This window comes from Gymnoscopelus microlampas, assembly GCF_963454915.1.
Source record: "Gymnoscopelus microlampas genome assembly, chromosome: 2".
NCBI lineage: Eukaryota > Metazoa > Chordata > Actinopteri > Myctophiformes > Myctophidae > Gymnoscopelus > Gymnoscopelus microlampas.
The window spans coordinates 21,362,480-21,383,406 of NC_139939.1; the positions used below are offsets into that span (position 1 = coordinate 21,362,480).

General features: G+C 42.3%; 1 protein-coding gene across 1 annotated transcript; it reads right to left on the reverse strand.

Annotated features, from left to right (window-relative positions):
- Positions 1 to 1,736: 1,736 nt before the first annotated feature.
- Positions 1,737 to 19,702, reverse strand: tapt1b (transmembrane anterior posterior transformation 1b). The gene is made up of 14 exons (XM_084073437.1): positions 19,514 to 19,702; positions 15,194 to 15,324; positions 14,642 to 14,760; positions 13,243 to 13,405; positions 12,426 to 12,561; positions 11,941 to 12,038; positions 11,467 to 11,536; positions 10,965 to 11,045; positions 10,090 to 10,199; positions 6,756 to 6,815; positions 5,454 to 5,522; positions 4,898 to 4,974; positions 3,756 to 3,928; positions 1,737 to 3,443 (listed from the first exon to the last, which is right to left on the reverse strand). Exons 1-14 carry the CDS (start codon positions 19,695 to 19,697, stop codon positions 3,166 to 3,168), a joined length of 1,749 nt encoding a protein of 582 aa, XP_083929563.1. The 5' UTR covers positions 19,698 to 19,702; the 3' UTR covers positions 1,737 to 3,165.
- Between the last annotated feature and the right edge of the window lie 1,225 nt (positions 19,703 to 20,927).

A 20,927-nucleotide genomic window follows, 5' to 3' on the forward strand; every position in this document is an offset into this window, starting at 1 on the left:
GAATACCACAGCTGTATGTCGCTCTCGGTAGGGGAGGAGGAGGGGTAAGCGTCAAACATAATACTGGTAAGAGGCTCATCTAGTACGTATAAACACAACATCACTTCAAGATGAAACATTCTACAAATCAATCCTGGTGTGGTGTAAAAACTAGTGCATCCAGAAAGGTGGTCGCGCCTTAAGGCAATGTTTTAGATGGGTCCGATTTATACATTGCCGCACAGCGGTGTTGTGCGCTGAACATAGCTGAGCTTGTAATAGTGAATTGTGCATAAGACTTACGTGATAGTGAGATATTGATGTACCAAATGTTATTCTATAATGTGTTGATATTGTCAGATTTCGGTTTAATCTTACTCAATTAACCAATTAAAACCAGGAAAGCATCTGTCTTTTTTATTTATATTTATATATATATATATATATATATATATATATATATATATATATATATATATATATATATATATATATATATATATATATATATATATATATATATTTAGATTAATAATAATTTAGATTTTTTAAAACATAAATCTTTTCTTTTGGAGGTCCCTGGCACAAAACCATCAGATGGTGGTCCGTGGTCCGTTGAAAACTGCTGAATTAAAGAATACAACAATGCATTAGTGTTCCATGTCTTTGTTTACTGAAATCTGATCGACTCTTTGATTTCCTTCCACACAGCCAAGACTCGCACTACCGCAAGTAGGCAGGGTCAAGGTTAAAGAGACAGCCATCATTTTAATGTCCCATAATTTGCCTTTATACTTCTGAATTATTTATTCCAACCTTTTCATTAAATGTTTTCATATGGTTCAGTAAAAATATAGGAAATCGATATACTGCCCAGCACTCTTCAAATGTAACAATACCAATGCCACTGGCTTAATGTGAAAACCTCCAAGCTATTACTTAAAAGGCAGACTTAGCAGGGTGACCTAGCAATAAGAACCCAGAGGTGGTGAAAGCCAGATGCACTCATGTGCCTTCTCTCAACTGGAAACACTTGGGCTCACTTTAGTAACTTAGAATTCAAAGCAGTGAAATGGGCGTGTTAGTTTGTGACAAGGGATGCACGATATATCGGTCACCATATCGGTATATCGGCCGATAATCGTTTAAAAATGCGTTATCGGTATCAGACAGATATAAAAATGTTTCCCGATATGTCACGCCGATATGATGACATGAATTATGTGCCAACCACGTCGATGGAAAAACAGCTAGTGTTAATCTACCTACACAGGAGATGATGTGTGCGGTGTGGAATTATTTCAGTCTGTTGAAGTGACAACTAATTTGCCATTTGCAATGACTGTCATGGGAGGAGGGAGCAAGATACAACTGTTTAATAACTTAATAAGCCACCTGAAGATCTGACAAGAGCGCTATATCTTGGAGGGAATCAATGAACGCAAAAGCATATTGAGATCATATCTTAAAATAGTACACTTCTATATCACAGCTCATTTAAATCTGGCCTATGGAAACAAAGTGTAGTGTTCAGTAGGCCTAAGAAATCAGCTCTCAACAAAGCAATGTTTCCTTTTTAGAAAATCTGCATCTGCACCCAGGAACACGGTTATAGTACTAGAAAGGAGTGCTCTGTGAAGCGCACATCGCCACCAGGCTGGGTGGCCTACCCAGGACTGTGTAAGTCATGGGTTGCAGCCGACAGGACCTGAGGAAGATGCGGGGGTTAATAGCGTTTCTACAACATAAGGCTAAGCTTTTTCTCATTTGTGGCGCCTACTATGGGCACAAGTGAAAACATTATTGGATGTGCACTCTACAGAGGCCCCTCAACTTGCAATTCCAATTTGGGGTTGACTGGATGTTGCATTCATAATACATGGTGTTTTTTGTAAGGAATAGGCCCCCAACTCATTCATATCATATCATCAAATCGTAAAGAATATCAAAAAGGTGTTGCTCATTGTCACATGACTCCAGAGATCACGTGTACTTAATTTGTTGAAAATTGGTAAAATCGTGAAATCGATGTTGGGCTCTGCGTTGTGTAGAGGCCCCAATATGTAATTTAAATTTGGGGTCAATCGGACAATGCGTTCATGATTTTCGGCTTTTTTTTGGGGGGGGGGGGGGGGGGGGGGGGGGCAAATAGGCCCTCCCACAAACTGGCAATTACAGCCAATCGGTATGGAATATCCAAAGTTAGTATGATACATGTTATCATATGACTCCGTAGATAATGTGCAGCGATTTGTGTGCAAAATGGCAGAAAGTCTAGTCAGTGTAACGGTGTCAGGTATAAAAGGTGTATGGTAAATGTGTACACCCTATCAATATCGGTCGGTATGACCATGGAAATAATAGTTTTTTGGCCAAAATTGGAATATCGTGCATCCCTATTTATGACTGCAACAAAACTTGATACTGCAAGAGCACTGTTTGGGGTCTATGACCTATAGTTCAGATGTTGAACATGACCAATAGTAAAAAACAAAAACAAAAAAAACATTCGTAAAAACATTTCAAATATTTTTCCAACTTTTGAAAACCTTAAAAATCTAGAACATTTATGTTCCTTGTCAAAAAAAAAAAACAAAAAAAAACCTAGTTGCACTCCCTGGTGCACTCCTCGGCCAACACGTGATTGTGCTTATGAACGCTTCCTCACACAGTCCAGCTGCAACGCTCTTTTACAATCACATGGTGGTGCGTCCGTATGACATCACAAAAGCATGTGTGTTTTCATCCCGTAGGCTCATATTTATTGTTCTGCGGCCATGCAGAACATTCACTCCCCCACCCCCACCCCCCCCTCCACGTGTTCATCGTCTCCCGGGTTGCCAGGATGACCACCACGAGTCCATCCCAAAGTAATTGGTCGATACGGTGGTGGTCGGGGGATATGTAGTGGTAGAGGGGTATTCCAGTCTGCTATGGCCTTCTCCTGTACGACAGTCATATCACAGCCAAATGCCCTGGGGGTTTAGTCGGTAATAAATAGCAATAAATACTCAAAGCAGGGCTTGAAGGGGTTTCATAGGGGTTAGCTGCACCAGAACGAGTCTTGAGCTGAAAGCGCTCCCCCCCCCCCCCTCCGCCGCCCCACAAAAACAAATGTGTTTGTCTGATCCCTGAACCAGGCTCCATTGGCAGGATGGATGTTGGGTTTGCCCCCCCCCCTTCCCCTCAGTCGATGCGGTTGCCACAGATGGTGAAGCGGTCGATCTCCAGCAGGTCTTTCTTTGGCGTCCGGTGTTTGAGTCCTGCGTCTCCCTCCAGGCCCGTCTCGCCGTTCAGGATCATCTTGTCGTCTTCGTCTTCGTCGCCGTCGGGCGTGGTCAGGAAGGTGGAGTCGCTCTTGGCCAGCGTGGGGGCGAGGTGGCTGCTCTCTGGCGGGTGGGCGGGCTGCGAGATGGCGGATGATGGCGCCGATGACGACGGCCCTCCTCTCTCTGCCACTGGGTCTGTTTTTTGAGACGGGCGGAAGCGTTTATGGTTATGCCGTATGGTTGAGCGGAATCCCTCAGGGCTCTATTGCTAGCATGTCTTTTTTGTTTTCTGTTGTTGTGGGGAAAGCTTTTGCTGAAAATAGCTGTTTGCAAGCTTACAAAGCGTAGCTTCTGTGGCACGCTGTGACGTATCACCATGGCATAACAATGTTTTACAACTCCATGAATATGATACCTACATCCTTCAATATTTAAGATGGAGAGGAGACTATGTGTGTGTGTGTGTGTGTGTGTGTGTGTGTGTGTGTGTGTGTGTGTGTGTGTTACCTTGTAGTGTAGTAGTGTGTGTGTGTTTGGGGCGGTGTGCTCTGGAGTTGGCACGGCTGGAGACGACAGAAGGAGGAGGATCAAACAGCTTCTCCTCCATGTTGGCCTCTTTGACGAACATGCACGACGTCCCCAAGAGAATGATGCTGTTCAGCACCTTCAGAGTCATCATCCTGCACGCACAGACAGACAGACAGACAGACAGACAGACACACAAATTAATTACATTGCAATACGTTTTGTTAAATATTGCACATTAACATGGTTAACCACATGAACCCCAGCATCTCAATTTTGGGTCATAATAGGCTAACATTTGGCGCAAATAGGAGAGCTACAAGCTCACAACGCATCACAATGCGTCGCAACGCAATGTGTTGTGAACTTATAGACGGGTTTCCTGTTAGTAAATATGAGAGGAATATGACCGCGCAGAGGAGGGGGAAGCCTATGGGTGCGTTTGGAAATTACGCACCGGAGCACACTCGCCTATTAGTTTGTATTGGCCAGTGCGCTCACTGTATCAGGGCTGTATTTTCGAACGCGCCTTTCACCCGGGCATGCGCAGATTGCGCATTCTGCTCTGTGATGACGTCGCGCGGAAATCCGTCAATAGATCGGCTATTTTCAGCGGAGAGTTTTTAACGTGTACAGGAAAGAAAACTTCAAAATCAGCCTAAACTTTCATGCCCCTTTAAACACTTAAACCCCATACTTAGTTGACTGGAGTCACCCTGGGCTCATTACTAGGCCCCATCCTGTTTTTATTTTACACTAAATATATTTTGCTCACCTACTGGGACAGGTGTGTAGAAGCAGGCAGCCATGCATGAGACAGGACAAAATGGAGATCCCACACACTGTCTTCACTTACAGCAAAAAGAGTATTTTATTGCGAGTACAACGTTTTGGTCCAACTGGCCTTCTGAGATACCTGATGAACTGTACTCGCAATAGAATACTTTTTATTTGCTGTAAGTGAAGACAGTGAAGCAGGATCTCCCTTTTTTCACACTAAATATCTTAACCAAAATGATCCCATCTTCAAGCTCACAAAGCTATTTTCACCTAATGTTTTCCCCAGAATAGGGACGCTAGGGTTTATGTGGTTAGAGATAAGGAGATAGAGGTGTAACGTTTACCCGAGGTAGAAGAGCAGAACACACATGAAGGACAGAGAGCCCTGGATCTTCACTGAGCTGTTCACCACTCTGATCAACTGGAAGCACACAACCACATCAATACATTTACATCAGTGGTTCCTAAAGTCGGCTCCGGGGACCCCCAGTGGTCCTTGAGGGGGTTCCAGGGGGCCCCCAGAAAAATGTATTGATATAGCATAAAAATCAGACGAACCACTTTAAACATACATACATCTGCTGTTTGAAAATAGACGATCTACTATTCAAATAATCTTGTATAGGGGGTTCCCTGGCACAAAATATTTTCAGACGCGGGTCCGCGGCCAAATACTGTGGGGGTCCTTGACATGAAAAAGTTTGCGAACTACTGATGTACATGATCAAGACACAGCATGCTATGAGACTGTGTTTCTTCCTCCTCGCTGTGCTGTGGTTTGCCTACATTCGACATAAACTGAGACATTTAGGTGAGCGATGGTGGGTGGGTGCCTGCCTACCCATGATGTTTGCGTGACTGTGTTTATGTCCGAGTGTGTTATGACAACGTGATACCAACCAGCAGAGCCAGAGGGAGGGGAATGAAGCCCATTCTTCTGGACACTGAGTCACTGTAGTCTGTGTACGCCTGGACAGAAAAGAACAGCATTAGTCAGCATTCAGTCAACTCAGGCACAGTCAGCAACAGGAGTTCACACGAGGAAGATATTTCTGCAAGACAACGCAACATTAGGGTCATGTCCACAAAAGTGCTTTTTTGAGTAGAGGAGGGCTTTGGATATCACGTCCAGAGCGCTTCTTACTAATATACCCCTTCGGAGCGTTTATTGATGCCTTCTACGTTAGAACCTATCAACTGTTGCTGTGCTCGAACGTCCTGTCAGCACAAAATGGGGCGGCAGTGGCTCAGGGGTAGAGTGGCCGGGTAGAGTGAACTGGAAACCGCAAGGTTCCCGTTCGATCCCGGGCTGGGGGGCTCCCCCAGAGTTAGTGTCGAAGTGTCCTTGAGCAAGATGCTGAACCCCTAATTGCTCCAGATGAGCAGGTTGGTGCCTTGCATGGTTTCCTCCGCCATCGGTGTATGAATGTGTGTGTGAATGGGTGAATGTAATGCACGATCTATGTAAAGCGCTTTGGATAAAAGCGATATACAAATGCACCATTTACCATTTACAAATAGCTTAGCTGAAATAACAGTAAACATGGACTCCTCATGGTTGTGGTAATCAATGATTCAAAGTCAGGTTGTAAATTACCGGATTGTCAGACACAGCCACGAGCATCAAATGTGACACTGATGAGCGACGTCAGCACTCAGCTCCAAAAACTATTTCTGGGGAACCATCAACAGGACCCTCATATAGTACAACAGGACTTTACAGAAACTACATTTATGACGTCAAGCTGAACCTGTTCCATATCAGTGATCAGAGGTTCCCAAACGGTATGCCTTGGAATACTGTGACAGTGACAACCACACATTATTATTAATTATTGCAATAGTTTGCAATATTCTATATCCAAAAAATATATATATATTTTAACCACTTTTAACTTATTTTTGACATATAATTATAGGCAGAAAAGCTAAATTATTTCATTTCAAAAAAACTTAAAATTAACTAAAATAGCCTATCCACAACCTCCATGTCCTTCTGAAAGCTATGAAATAGGGCTTACCGCATGTGGTTCAACTTTGAATTTGTCGTTAGTAAATAAAAATAAACATTTAGAGTGTGATTACATATGTTATAGAGGCTATTTTGAAATTGATGCAGGTGTGCCTTGAGATTTTAACCTTCCCTTAGGTGTGCCTTGGGGCACGGAGACTTTGAAAACCACTTAACTAATATTCACTCACATTTTTCTGCCGGCTGCTGACCAGGTCGAAGGCGAGGCTGGCTCGGTACTCTCCGTACACCTGGGGGACAAGACATGGACAGTGTATGGTGATAAGACAATTGAAGTTAGAAGATTGATTCGTATCATGTCCAAACAGCTGCTGGTGAGCTCACTGAGCTGACAAAGTGTAATAGTCAGTTCAGGGAGAGAGGTTGAAAAGATACTAAAGCAACACACCTGAGAGAGGGTGTGAGTGTGAGAGAGTGAGTGAGTGAGTGAGTGAGAGAGATTTAGTTTTATTAGCACAATGTATAGAAATTAACCATATAAGACATTTTACTGTGCAAGAAAAGCAAGGAAGCCCACAGGCTTAATCAGAATCCTTTCCTCGATGGAAAAATAAAAAAGAATAAAAGAAAAGCATTCGAGCTTGTAAAGACACCATCAGCAAAATACAGAATTAAAAACACAAAACCTGCATAGAAATGGAAATAAAATAAGAAATAAAATAAAGTGACATGACGTATGTGCGCGTATGTGTGTGTATTAAGTACTTGGAGGTAAGAAAGAGACAGAGAGGTAATTTTCGATTGAGTTTGACACACTGGGGATAAAGGGGTTAATCTCTTTGTTCAGGAGTTGGCTTTCATTACGTAAGCCCTGCCCACCCTGCCTGCCCACCCACCCCCACCCAAAGTTGGACAAATTAAAGAATTGGGCGAAGGTGGGAGGGTGAGGTAGAGGAGGATGGGCAGTCAGACTTGACTGGCTTGTTATTGAACCACTTAAACCCTATATACTTGTGACTGGGGTCCCCCAGGGCTCTAGACCAGGTCCTCTAGTATTTCCCTTCACACCAAATCTCTTCACCACAAATAGCTAGTCTATTTTTGCCAAATGTTCATCCCCACAGAATAAGGTCCAGGTGGTTTTAAAGGTGGTGTAAACTTTAAAGCTCTATATTCTGATAGTAATGCGTAAGTGTGAGCGTACGTGGCTGTGTCCTGTGCGTGTGCGTGCGTGCGGCCATGTGACTGGTTAGTGAGCCCGCCTGGGGAAGCCAGAGGCCCTGGTTGTCCCAGGTACGATTCCAGGCCAGGCCAGCAACGTGTCAAAGTGTGTCCCTGAGCAACACTCTTAACCCCTAATTGCTCCCCAAGCACCGCAGTATAGCGCTCACTGCTCCTAGTTGTTATAGGATGGATAAATGCAGAGGACAAATTTCACATATGTGCAAATATACAGTGACAAAAAAAAAACACCCCAAGAAGTGGAGACCAAATGATCTATTTCATAATTATTATGTGTGTGTGAGAGTGTGTATACTGTACAGTGAAGAGAGGTCTAAGAAAAGAGCGAGATTGCACGTGAGACCGATCAGGAGAGTGTGAGAGGTTGTAGAAGTGCAGGCTGAATGTAGGCCAGTGGAGCAGAAACGAGCACCACAATGTACTGCTTCCTCCTCAATCACACAGGAGTTAAGTTTCCCTCCTTGAATAAACATGACCAGCCAGCACTCAATAAACCAACCCCACACACACACACACAGGGTTTTTCCTGCGTACAGAAATCCCAGGTGGCTGCCTGGGATTTTGTGCCGGCTGACATCTGAAGGAACGTAAAAGCCCTACAATAAATACAAGCATCTGTTCTGGTCCTCAGCTCATGTAACATGTAATGAAGGTTGTTCCCCCGTAAATACGTCTGCCCGCCGTCTCCTCCGACATACCTGGCGATCTAAAAGGAGTGCAAAAATGGGGCTCTTTCGTACCTGTACTTCATGTTTTGGGGTGAAAATTGAATGAGTCTACTGATCCTTTGTATTCTATGGGTTACACTGAAGGAAGCTTTTATGTATCCGTTTATCTGCCTTTGATTTGAATGCTTTGGTAGAAAAAACAATAAACAAAAGTTTTTTAAACAAATGGGGCTCTTTCATTGCTGCTCACCACCTACAAGGCCCTCAATAATCTAGCCCCAGCCACCTCGACATCTGAAGTCCTTCACCACCACACACCCCCTCCGGTTCCCTCAGGTCTGGTGATGCTAACCTCCTGGTGGTCCCCAAGACAAAGCAGTGAACCTGCAGTGACACATGGTGCTGCCCCCCCCCCCCTCCCTCTGGAACTCACATCAAAACGGCCCTCACGACCCACTGCTTCAGATTTGCCTTCCCAACTTAATTAAATTTCCCCCGTTTTTAACCTCGTAATTTTAATTGTTTTATCTGTTTTTTGGTGTCATTTTTATTCCTAGATTTTACCTTGTTTTTGACTAGTTCCTCTGTATATTGATGAAGTACTTTTGTTTGTTTTGTCTTGTAAAGCGACTTGGGCACCATGAAAAGCACTATATAAATGTCATGTATTATTATTATGATGATGCCTGAGAGAGAGTACCCGGTTTGATTCCTGGGCTGGGCGGATCATTAAGCTGCATGTCACTCCCTAACTCCCTCACCTTGTTTCCTGAGTCCTGACTCCTGACTAATCTCCACTGTAACTATCAACAAAGGCAGACAAGCCAGAAAAAAACAAACCAACAAAAAAAACAATGGCTTTCAAAATGTCAGGGCCCCTCTACTTTATTCCATTAAATTAAGTATGTACACAGTGGTGTTTTATCCAGATGAAGGTGATGTGCATGCGCACATGCAGGTGATCATGATTGAAGTACCACCTCTGCCTCGCTTTGAGCCGGGAAAAGCCCTGGCGCACACACGCACAAACACACAAACATATAGTACATGCATGCACACTGCACAGACATGCACAGTACACTTATAATGTACACACTCCCTCGTACACAGCCTCACACACAGATTCCCAAATGAGGGCGCGCACACACGCACACCCACACGCGCTCACTCACACACACACACACACACGCATGACTCGACCACTGTCCGGGGACCACTAAAATTCCAAATGGACAGGTCTTTAACTCTGAGATTTACAAATGCAACATTCTCAGAGTTTACACTGAGCATTTTACAGTGTGGATTGAGGTCCCAAATAAATAAATAAAAATAAACTGTGTCAAATGGGGGTCTGTGGACTAATGCATATCGTCGCTGTCGGGCAGAAACCTTTTATCTCCATATTCTAACTTTTTGTGTTTTTTTCCCCCATAAATTACAGCCCTATTTGATCATACTACAGCGTCATACAAAAGTATAAAAAGTGGCAGATACACAAGCTCGAAACGTGGCGTGAAGCGACGCGCTTTGAGCTTGTAGATCTGCATCCTGAAAAGTAACAGTCTTGGACATATAAGGTTTCCATCCAACGATATCAAACTGGGGAGGGGGTCGTTGAAGTGAAAACGGTTGAGAATGACTGGACCAGACTTACGTCAGCGTTGATGTCGTTGAACTTGGTGATGAAGGCGTGCTTAACGACGTCCACGGCAACCTCCGAGGCTATCACCATGACGACGTCAGGGAACAGCACCCACAGGTGGTCTGGGATCAGAGCAATCATTGATGACATCATCCCAAATCAATACTTAATGTCCATGATCTCATCACATAAGAAGAATAAATTGCATTGTGTGGCTAGCCTGGTCACTTTATTACACCACTTGTTGTGCTAGTATGCAAAATCGCACACAAGCAAACGTGCAGGCACACACAGGATCTCTGTCTCACTATTCAACTATAATATGTATATAATATAATGATAATATATACTGCTAGAGATGTAGGGAACACTTTGATCCTTTAATTATTTTGAGTTTTCATGAACTGTGTACATACTGCTGACAAAAACTGCTCAAAAGAATTAAGGGATCAAAGTGTTCACTTAATTATTTTGAGCAGTGTATAATAATTACATTGGATCCATTGGAGCACAGATAGTTTTTTCCATTTCCTGAAAAGTAAAGGTTTTTATACCAGTGGTTCACAACCTTAAGTTGCCGTGTTAAGTGGTCAGATGGGTGGGCCACGTGCATTTTCAGGGCATGTTTATTTTAATGAGCAATCATTCGATAGTTCCAGCTTAGAATATAATACTTTAAAGTTCCTATTTATCACAATGAAAGCTCATTTCTCAGGGTAGTAAAGAAAACATACCACACCAAAACATGTGTGTTTTGCCAATTATTTAAGGGCCCACTTGTAATACCCTCACAGCCCACCAGTGGGCCCCAGCCCACAGGTTGAGAACCATTGACGTATACTATTCAAGTGCAGTTCAGTCAGAATGAACTTGAGTGTGACGGTTACCTGGGTTCCAGGAGAACTGCTCCATGTTCCTGAGGCACACGATGAGCAGGAGGATGTAGTTGGTGAACCTCTCCTTTATGTCTGCACAAAACATAACACATCAATCCAGGATTAACCTACTTCTGGACACACACCCGCACACGCACGAGCGCACGCACGAGCGCACACACACACAGACACACCCACACCCACACCCACACGCACAACACAGACATGGTACTGAACTCAATTTACCTTCAACCAATTCTCTGAGATCAAATGCCTGGACATAAATGAATGCGTCGATTGGAAATTCTGCACCAATACCGATACAATGTTTAGATGTTTAACAATTGTCAATAGCAGATCTACAAGTTCAAAATGTGTCGCACCGTGACATGTTGTGAACTTGTAGATCGGATACTTTAAAACATTTTTGAAAATTATAGTTTTTTCGTCAAAAAGACATCTTGAAAATAGTGGTTAATTGCATAATGGGTTGATGGTTGTTTGCACTGCTCACCACTGTTGGACATCTGAAACAGGTTGTTCTTCTCAAACTTCTTAAATACACTCCCTTTGATCTCCACGAACTGCAAAGAGGAGGGACAAACATTAATGATGGCTTTCACGTCAGCATAAACACTGTCATGGGTCTAAATATTCGAGTCACAAGAGTCGAATGGTATGAGGACTGATGGGCATCTTAAAAGCTATAATCCTGGACTTATTTTAATTAATAAAACGTTACTTTCACCAATCTACTGTAAGTGTTGCAGGTGCAGTACGGTAAAACAATACAACCATAAGGAGAGGGAGACAACGACCACAAACAGTACGGATCCAGCTTTAATAACCCTGCAGCTTAATGTCCCTCCTTTGGAATCTAACAGTGTTGTAACTGATCCTGTGTGACGTGTGTGTGTGTGTGTGTGTGTGTGTGTGTGTGTGTGTGTGTGTGTGTGTGTGTGTGTGTGTGTGTGTGTGTGTGACTCACGTTGTTAGACATCATGATGGTGAGCAGTGACTTGTTGTGGGAGTTGAAGGCTACATTGAGGGTGGTAGCCTGGACCATGATGAGAATGGCATGAAGAACTGAGAGGAGACGCTCAGGAAAACAAACTCAACAAAGTCACATGGTGTGCACATACAGTACACTGCAAAATCCTGAGTGCCCATTATTAAAAGCCTATACAGGTATACTTAGTTGACCGGAGTCCCCCAGAGATCTATACTATGCCGCCTCCTGTTTTTATCCATCTTTTCCTACCGATGTGACTTTCATATTTGAGGCTTTTAGTTGGTGATCTACCATAAGCCTGATTTATACTGTACCTAGTTTCGCGCTGGTGTCACAAGCTGAAAATAGCCGATCTACAAGATCAGCTTCTACAAGATCAGCTTGTAGATCGGCTATTTTCTGCGTGTAAATCTGTTATTCGCGAGCGCGCACACACATACACACACACACAGTATGGATACAGACGTAGAGAACAGCCATGAGGAAGTGAGGGATGACTCCTATGTGAGCTCTCTTCTTCTCTTTGGGCTCTGTTGCCGTCCAGTACAGAGCATCCAGGATGTCCTGACCAAACGACGAGAAGAGGCGATCCGCCACCTAGTGGACAGGAGACCGGAGGACAACCGAGAAGACAATTACGGGAAGAAAAGACAAAGACAGGAAAGAAAGTGTGCAAGGAAAGAAGGAAGTGAAGGAGGAAAGGAAGGGAAAGTGAGGGATCAAGGAATCATTCATTGCCACGTGATAAAGAACAATCAAGTCTACCAGCTCGTTTGGTGTTTACATCAAATGTAAGTTATAGGGGTTCACCAGTTAATCAAACTGATCGATTTAATTGATCAAACTAATAAAGAATTTAAATAAAATATGTGATATTTGAATTTATTGAAGATTTTCAAAGACTTTTAAAAACAGCTAAAATAGCAGATCTACATACTTACACGGAATGTGGCGCGTTGTGAGCTTGTAGATCAGCTATTTTTCATGTTTTTGTGCAACACTGTTGACAATTATGTCGTGCCTCTTCTGCCCTAAAATAGGTTTATCAGACTAATCGTTTTTTATAAGAAATCAATTTGAATTTCAATTCATTGATATATTTAAAAAATGGTCATGAAAAATGGTCTTGATTATTCATTAAAGAAAGTATTTGCAGCCCTAATAAGTTCCGAGAAACAAACTGGAGATGGTATTTGACAGTCACTTATCTTCGTATGGCTGCGTGCGTGCGTGCGTGCGTGCGTGCGTGCGTGCGTGCGTGCGTGCGTGCGTGCGTACCTCCAACATGTTGTATATGATGTACAGTTTGATGACAGACTGTCCTCGTATGAGGTGGTACATCATGGAGTAGTCTACATATCCCATCATGACGTAGCACAGGATCATGATTAAACCTTTCAACACGTCACACACCTGGGCCGGCTGCAGCAGCCGCGAACCACTGGAAACACACGCACACACACAGAGTAAAAAAAGAGCAGATTACAGGTTACTCCTGCTCGTTAAAGATGAGTTAATCCATTCTAATTACAGATAATCTGTCAGACTCAAAGGAGCTCTGCTTCCCTCTAGAGGCGCATGGTGGTATTACAGAGGCCGTTGGGCCCATTTCCACATGCAACTATGTACTGTATGTGTCTGTATGTGTACATATGTATTGCCAATAAATAGGACTCGCTAGGACATCATTTGAATGAGAATTATTCTACAAGCTCAGTTATTTTTAAACCATTTTTAAATATTTAAAAACTAAATTGCCTATAATGACATGCCTAAAATAGGCTTCAACATGGAGGTGCCGAAAGTTAAAATCCCATAAATTTTCTGCATAGAAGATTTCATTATCAGCTATAATGTCATAGGAGTCCAAGCCAATGTCGATTTACTAAGAACTACATGGTTGTAAAATAATGCCACATTGATGTAGTCGATCATAAAAAATAATAAAGGGAATACTCGCTAAAAACATAATCGATAGTTTGTTTCTATGTTCTAACTTCCCAGCCCTAGCTTATGTGTTAAAGGGTAAAGCATGTGGAATGAAGTAAAACAGTGATAAAAACAGTCAAAACGTGATGTGACGTGTTGTTAGCTTGTAGACCAGTTCTTTTTGGTGACACCATCATACAACCGAGTATAAATGGTAAATGGTGCATTTATACAGAGCCTTTATCGAAAGCACTTTACAATGCATTACATTCACTCATTCACATACCGATGGCGGAGGAAACCATGCAAGGCACCAACCTGCTCATCGGGAGCAGTTAGGGGTTCAGTGTCTTGCTCAAGGACACTTTGGAGCCGGGAATCAAACCGGGGACCTTCCGTTTCCCAAGTGGACACTACCTCCTGAGCCACTGCCGTCCCAAGCTTATATGTATGTGTATGTCAGTGCTGTACCTGTGTCTGAGATGGGAATCTAAAATGGCCTCACGATTCTATTTGATTACGATTCGATTCAATTCTATGCTGTAAAGAGTTTGTAAATGTTTCTGTACTGTTGCCTTCAGTGTAATTAATTCATCGCCCTCATCCAGACAAATACCTGGCAATAAAAACTAGTCAGATTTGTGTGTGTGTGTGTGTGTGTGTGTGTGTGTGTGTGTGTGTGTGTGTGTGTGTGTGTGTGTGTGTGTGTGTGTGTGTGTGTGTGTGTGTGTGTGTGTGTGTGTGTTACCTGAGGCCGCAGCAGGGCAGGGTGAGGAGGCGGAGCAGAGCCAGTAGTACTCTGAGGGGCAGCAGAGTGAACACATACAGAAAGGCATCCAGACACAGGAAGAAGCCAAACGTCATCAACTACACACACACACACACACACACACACACACACACACACACACACACACACACACACACACACACACACACACACACACACACACACACACACACACACACACACACACACACACACACACACACACACACACAAACAGCATGTTCAAGCGGTAATGACAGTCTGCATGTCTGAACTTGAATAAATCGTTATGTAAATGCATCGTGACGGAAAATGATTAATATTACATAACCTGGCAGTTATACCTTTCTGTCGAAGCATATCAAAAACAAAATCTTTGTGTGTGTGTGTGTGTTTGCATAATATGTATTTATCTTAGTAATGTCTGTATGTATAAGCATGTCTGTATGTGTGTGTGTCTATCTGTGTGCGTGCACGTGCATGCGTAAGTGCATGTGCATGTGTATGTGTGTGTGCGTGCATATTCCTTACCTTCTCCAGTTCTTTGGGGATGCGGAGGCAGGTGTAGACTCTCTCTCTGCGCTCAGTGTATTTGGCCTCATTGTGCTCCAGGAAGTATCCCCTGGTGAGCTCAGTGCTGATGAACCTCACCAAAGACAAGTCTGTGGACCAGATAAACACACTGCAGCTCAGTACTAGACCTGTCACAATTATTACATACTGTAATCACAATTATTTGAGATAATCACAATTATTTTTTTCCAAATCGTCATAATCATTTCCATGTTCAAAATGTTCCTATATTTTCAAAACATTTCCAATAAAGTGGAAATAGACTATTATTCATAATGTTCAACGACAAGAAACACAATTCAATCTTTATATCGCAATTATTTGTGTGACAATTAATCGTCATGTAAAATGTCACAATCGTGACAGCCCTATTCAGCACTGATGAAGCTCACCGAGCGAGACAGGTCTGTGGACCAAAAAAACACACTGCAATGATCAACAGCTCCTCACTGAGTCCATATGCCTGATTTATATTTGGTTGCGGTCGGGACGTGTCACCCACCAAAAATAGCAGATCTACAAGCCCACAATGCGACTTTTCCGCTGCCATTTGCCAACCAGAACCACGGTGTGGTCTGAAATGGCCGTGGAACACAGGTGTACGGGTATGGGTGTCTCAGACGTTTTGTACAGAGCCATTTAGAGGAAAAACGCAGCGGAACAAATGGTTGCCACTGCTGATGTGAATTCGGCAATACTGATGAACCTCACCAGAGACAGGTGTGTGGAGGATCATACAAATACTCCTGATCAACCGTTGTTCACATCTCCTGATGTGAGCAACAGTAACCGCACCGGAAGACTGGTCCAAAAACACATTGCCCCTCTTGTATTCGTTTTACTGAGGATAAGGTTAGGATTAAGTTTAAGGTTAGTTATAGTTTTGCTGAAGTTAAGCTTAAGAAGAAAGGTTAGGTTTAGGCATAGTTTTACTACGGTTATGTTTAGGAATAAGGTTAGGTGTAAAACGTTAGCACACAATAAAGTGACAACCCAACATCCAGAAAATACAACAGGACTACTGTCACTGTACATGGACCATAAAGGACTTTTACGTTTATGAAATAGGATGTTGAATATCTCATGATCCTTTAATACATGCTTGTGTGCGTTAACCTAACCCTAGGTTGCAAACCTAACATTAAGTCTGACTCACTAAATCCTGCGAATTTCAAGACTAAACCCTTGTGCGGTAAATACATTAGGCCGACCGCTAGCCAGTAACATTGAGGTCTCGTGTGCTCATCATCTAGGTGTGAAAATATCTTCGGCAGGAATCAGACCTTTCATAAGTGGCGGTGGGGCTCGACTCAACTAATTCATCAGGGCTGGCTGTCAACTGCAGTCTGTCAAGTTCAAGGCAATCAGAGCGAACTAGTTCTCACAGAGGACAGAGGAGACGGAGGGTGGGATAGGAGAACCAGAGAAATAAAAACATTTGTGGGTCTTTCAGCAGTGGCATTTTCAAGACATCCAGTTGTTGTTCATATGGGCTGGATGTATATCGTCGTTGTTGGGCAGAAACCTTCCATCTCCATATTCTAACTTTTTGTGTTTTTTCGTAAATTAATGCCCTACTTGATCATACTACAGTGTCACACAAAAGCATCAAAAGTAGCAGATCTCTAAGCTTGCGACACGTTTAGAGCATGGGTTTTCAACTGATTATGAACCCGGGACCACCACCCTGACTGAGAATCAACCTGGGGACCACTGGTGTGTTGGGAGGGGGGATATGGGCGTGGTGTGGGGGAAAAAGCTTGACATTAAATAATGACTGTTAAGGCCTTAATTTAAACCTTAAGTCAATCCCTTAACAGTCTTTATTTAACTGACATTATGCTAGTGGTCCAGAGCTCAGAAAAGATTGAGAACCACTGATCCATTCCTTTCCCATGGTTGCCCTTATTCTGTTCTCTTAACCTTCCATATTAAACTCATGTTAACTGATTCATTGCAACATATGTACGAGCAAGCACATGCGATTGATATGGGCACATTTCCTACTAATGATGACTCAACCAGGTAAACCGGAACAGTTTCCCTTTAAATTCTAAATCCCATTTCTGTGGAAGTTCTTGACATCCGACTTCCAAGTAACTGACAACATTGATGTGTCATCATACATCATACTGTTTCTCAACTAGTGGTCGATAAAATAAAATATAATACAAATCTTCACGTTCCTACATTACTAAATGCATGGTCAGGGACCACATGCAATACATTCACGGACCACCAGTGGTCCACGGACCACCAGTTGAAAACCCATGGTTTAGAGCTTGTAGATCTGCTACTTTTGAATTTGAATCCTGAAGAGTAACAGTTTTGGACATTTCGTTTTGGAGGTTTCCACCCCGACAAGAGACGATGTGCTTGCACAGAATGCACATTAATGCGAACAAAGAGCTGAGTCTCCTGTCGGCACAGTGTGCAGTGCACTCCATCTGAGAATATCTGTGGTCAAGATCTGAGCTTTTCGAAGGCATCACTTCCGATTCCGTGTGACACAGGTGTGACATAACATAACGGACCCCTGCTGCTGACTGTCTTAATGTATTTCAGAATCAGTTTTAGAATCAGAATCGGTTTTATTTGTGTAAACAAAGCAGTGAGTGAGTTCTATTTTTTGTGCATGCTCCATCATTTTGTAGTATTCTATGAGAAGAGAGAGGACAGAGGTAGAGTAAGAGCAAAGGGAGAGAGATAGAAAACAGGTTCAATAAAACAAATAAAGATAATGCTGATAGCGTTTGTGCCTTTAGCCTGAAATAACCCCAAGGGATGCTGACAATGATTCATATGTACACACACACACACACACACACACACACACACACACACACACACACACACACACACACACACACACACACACAAAAATACTGGAAGTATAGATTCCTACAGATTCCCTAAATTCCAGAAGTTACCTTAAGATTCCCAAAGTTACTTCAAGATTGTCCAAAGCTCCAACACCCCCCCCCCCCCCTCGTGAATGGGACTTTCACATTCCTTCCTACTAGGAAGCACACTCTAAACTTTCAGAAAGTTGATTGTAAGGGCAGCAACGTGCTTGTGTAACTCCAGTTACAGCCATGAAGCACAGACACTGGCAGAGAACATAGCGTACAAAACACATTCAGTTTTTGCATGCTCGACTCACTCACACTCTCTCTGTGTGTGTGTGTGTGTGTGTGTGTGTGTGTGTGTGTGTGTGTGTGTGTGTGTGTGTCTCTCTCTCTGTCACACACACACACACACACACTCTCTCTCTCTCCCACTCTCTCTCTCTCTCTCTCTCTCACACTCACACACACACACACACACACACACACACACACACACACACACACACACACACACACACGTTCAATCAGTGATATGACATGATCGTAGACTGTACATACAGTCTGTTCCACCACAAGAAGCAGTCACACATTTCACTCATGCCAATAAGCAGCTGCAGTGTGTCAGTCACTCGCAACAACTAAAAGATTAAAGTTCAATCATGCAATCAAACTAATGTAAAACCAGTGCTGCAGATCAGGGTCGGGCTTCTTCTTATCGGTTTACATGTACACATGCACATGAAGGGAAATGAGCCACCCCGTTAGCTGGCTAATGTTACAGTTAAAGCAAAGCACTGTATGTTACAGAGACCATGCTAGCTTGGTTAAGGTAGTGCATCCTGCTGCAACGTGAAAGTTGTGCACATTCTGCATGCAAAAGGAAATGCAATGCATACTGCATGAGTGTTCCAGATAACACTAGTTATGTGTGTGAAGCTGAGCCAACAAAAACAAAACAAAACAAACGCTGGCCAGAGCGGCTAAACCACGTGTTGCACCGAACACGGTGACCAGCCGAATTGTGTGACCACCAGAGTTGGCTATTTTATAATTCCACATTATTTTACTCAAATGACTGGTTGTTATTTAGAGGTTGTTTAAACATCTATAAACAACCAAAACAAACAATAAATATATATATATCTGGTGATTACACATTATGGAAAATGTTTTTCCAAAATAGATACCCGTTTACACAGGTCGTTTAAGTCTTTTGGCATTATTTTGTGACAAGTAAACAAATAAATTATTCCCCGCATTAATCAGAATAACATGACGCAGTGGCCATACAATAAAAACGGCGTTCATATGATACATTCTGTTAAATTTGCTCAAATTATAAAACCGTGACACGCTGCTAAGGGGTCACCGTCTACGATAGGTCACGGGTTCCGGTGTAACAGTTGTACTAAAGGGGGTTAGCTCTCACCAGAGAGGTTGCGTTTCTTTCCCTTTCTGTTGCCACTCTTGTCGCTGAAGCTCCGCGTCTCCGTCATGCCGTCGCTCTCCTTGCTCCTCTCCACTTTGGCAGCCTTCCTCTCCCTCTCCTTGCCCTCCTTCTCCGTTTCTTTCTCCTCTTCTCCTCCTAAACCCGCCGACACAGAGTCCGCCATCTTCAACCAGAGTCTCTCTCAGCTGGGCTGACAGCAGGTGCGTCACCGTCTGACGTCACCAGGCAGGTGCAATTTCACGGAGCTACCAGCAGAGGGAGTTTTGGAAGGATTGACTGACTTATTTCATTACTGGCAAAGTGTACTGTTTCCTTCAATATTAAGAAAAAAATGATATACATCAATAATTGATCATTATTCTAGCTAAATTTCATATACATAAATCCATATTTCTTTCATTGTGTTTTGAGATTGAAGCCAAGCTGTATACATTCAAACAATTTATGACTCAAAAAAATAAGAAAGCTGCAAGAACTGTCCTTTTGTGTTCACTCTTTAATGTTTTCTGTTTGTAAATCCCCCTGGCTCTGATGTTAATTGTTGTATTAATAGCTTATTTGTTTGTGTTTGCTGTTTGTGTTTGTACTGTATTGTATTGTATTGTAGTAGTGTATTGTAGTGTAGTGTAGTGTAGTGTAGTGTAGTATAGTGTATTGTATTGTATTGTATTGTATTGTATTGCATTGTATTGTATTATTGTATTGTTTTGTACTGTATTTCAATTCAAATTCAATTCTTAAGATTGTTGGCATCCCTTTTCGGTAGCCTATGTAGTTTTTGGTCAAAATGTTCAAAAATAGCGAATATGATAGATTATAATGGTGTCTGAATTTTATTAATTTCATTGTTTTTATTCTTATTATTTTAAAATCATTTTTATTGCAATGTAGAAATTGTGAGATTTGTGTCAAATATAAAGTGTGTTACAAATAAAATATATTATTATTATTATTATTATTATTATTATTATTACTATTATTATTATTATTATTATTATTATTATTATTATTATTATTATTATTATTATTATTATTATTATTATTATTATATAATAGCTCCTCAGAAGCACTGAAGTGAATATAGACTGAGTTACCTGCAGCATCAAGACAAGTGAAGACAACAAAAAATGATGCACAGTAAGAAGCACATCTCTTTAGCCCATGGGTTTTCAACTGGTGGTCCGTGGACCACTGGTGGTCCGTGAAGGTATTGCATGTGGTCCCTGACCATGCATTTAGTAATGTAGGAAAGTGAAGATTTTTTTAATATTATATTTTATCGACCACTAGTTGAGAAACAGTATGATGTATGATGACGCATCAATGTTGTCAGTTACTTGGATGTCAAGAACTTCCACAGAAATGGGAGTTAGAATTTCAAGGGAAACTGTAC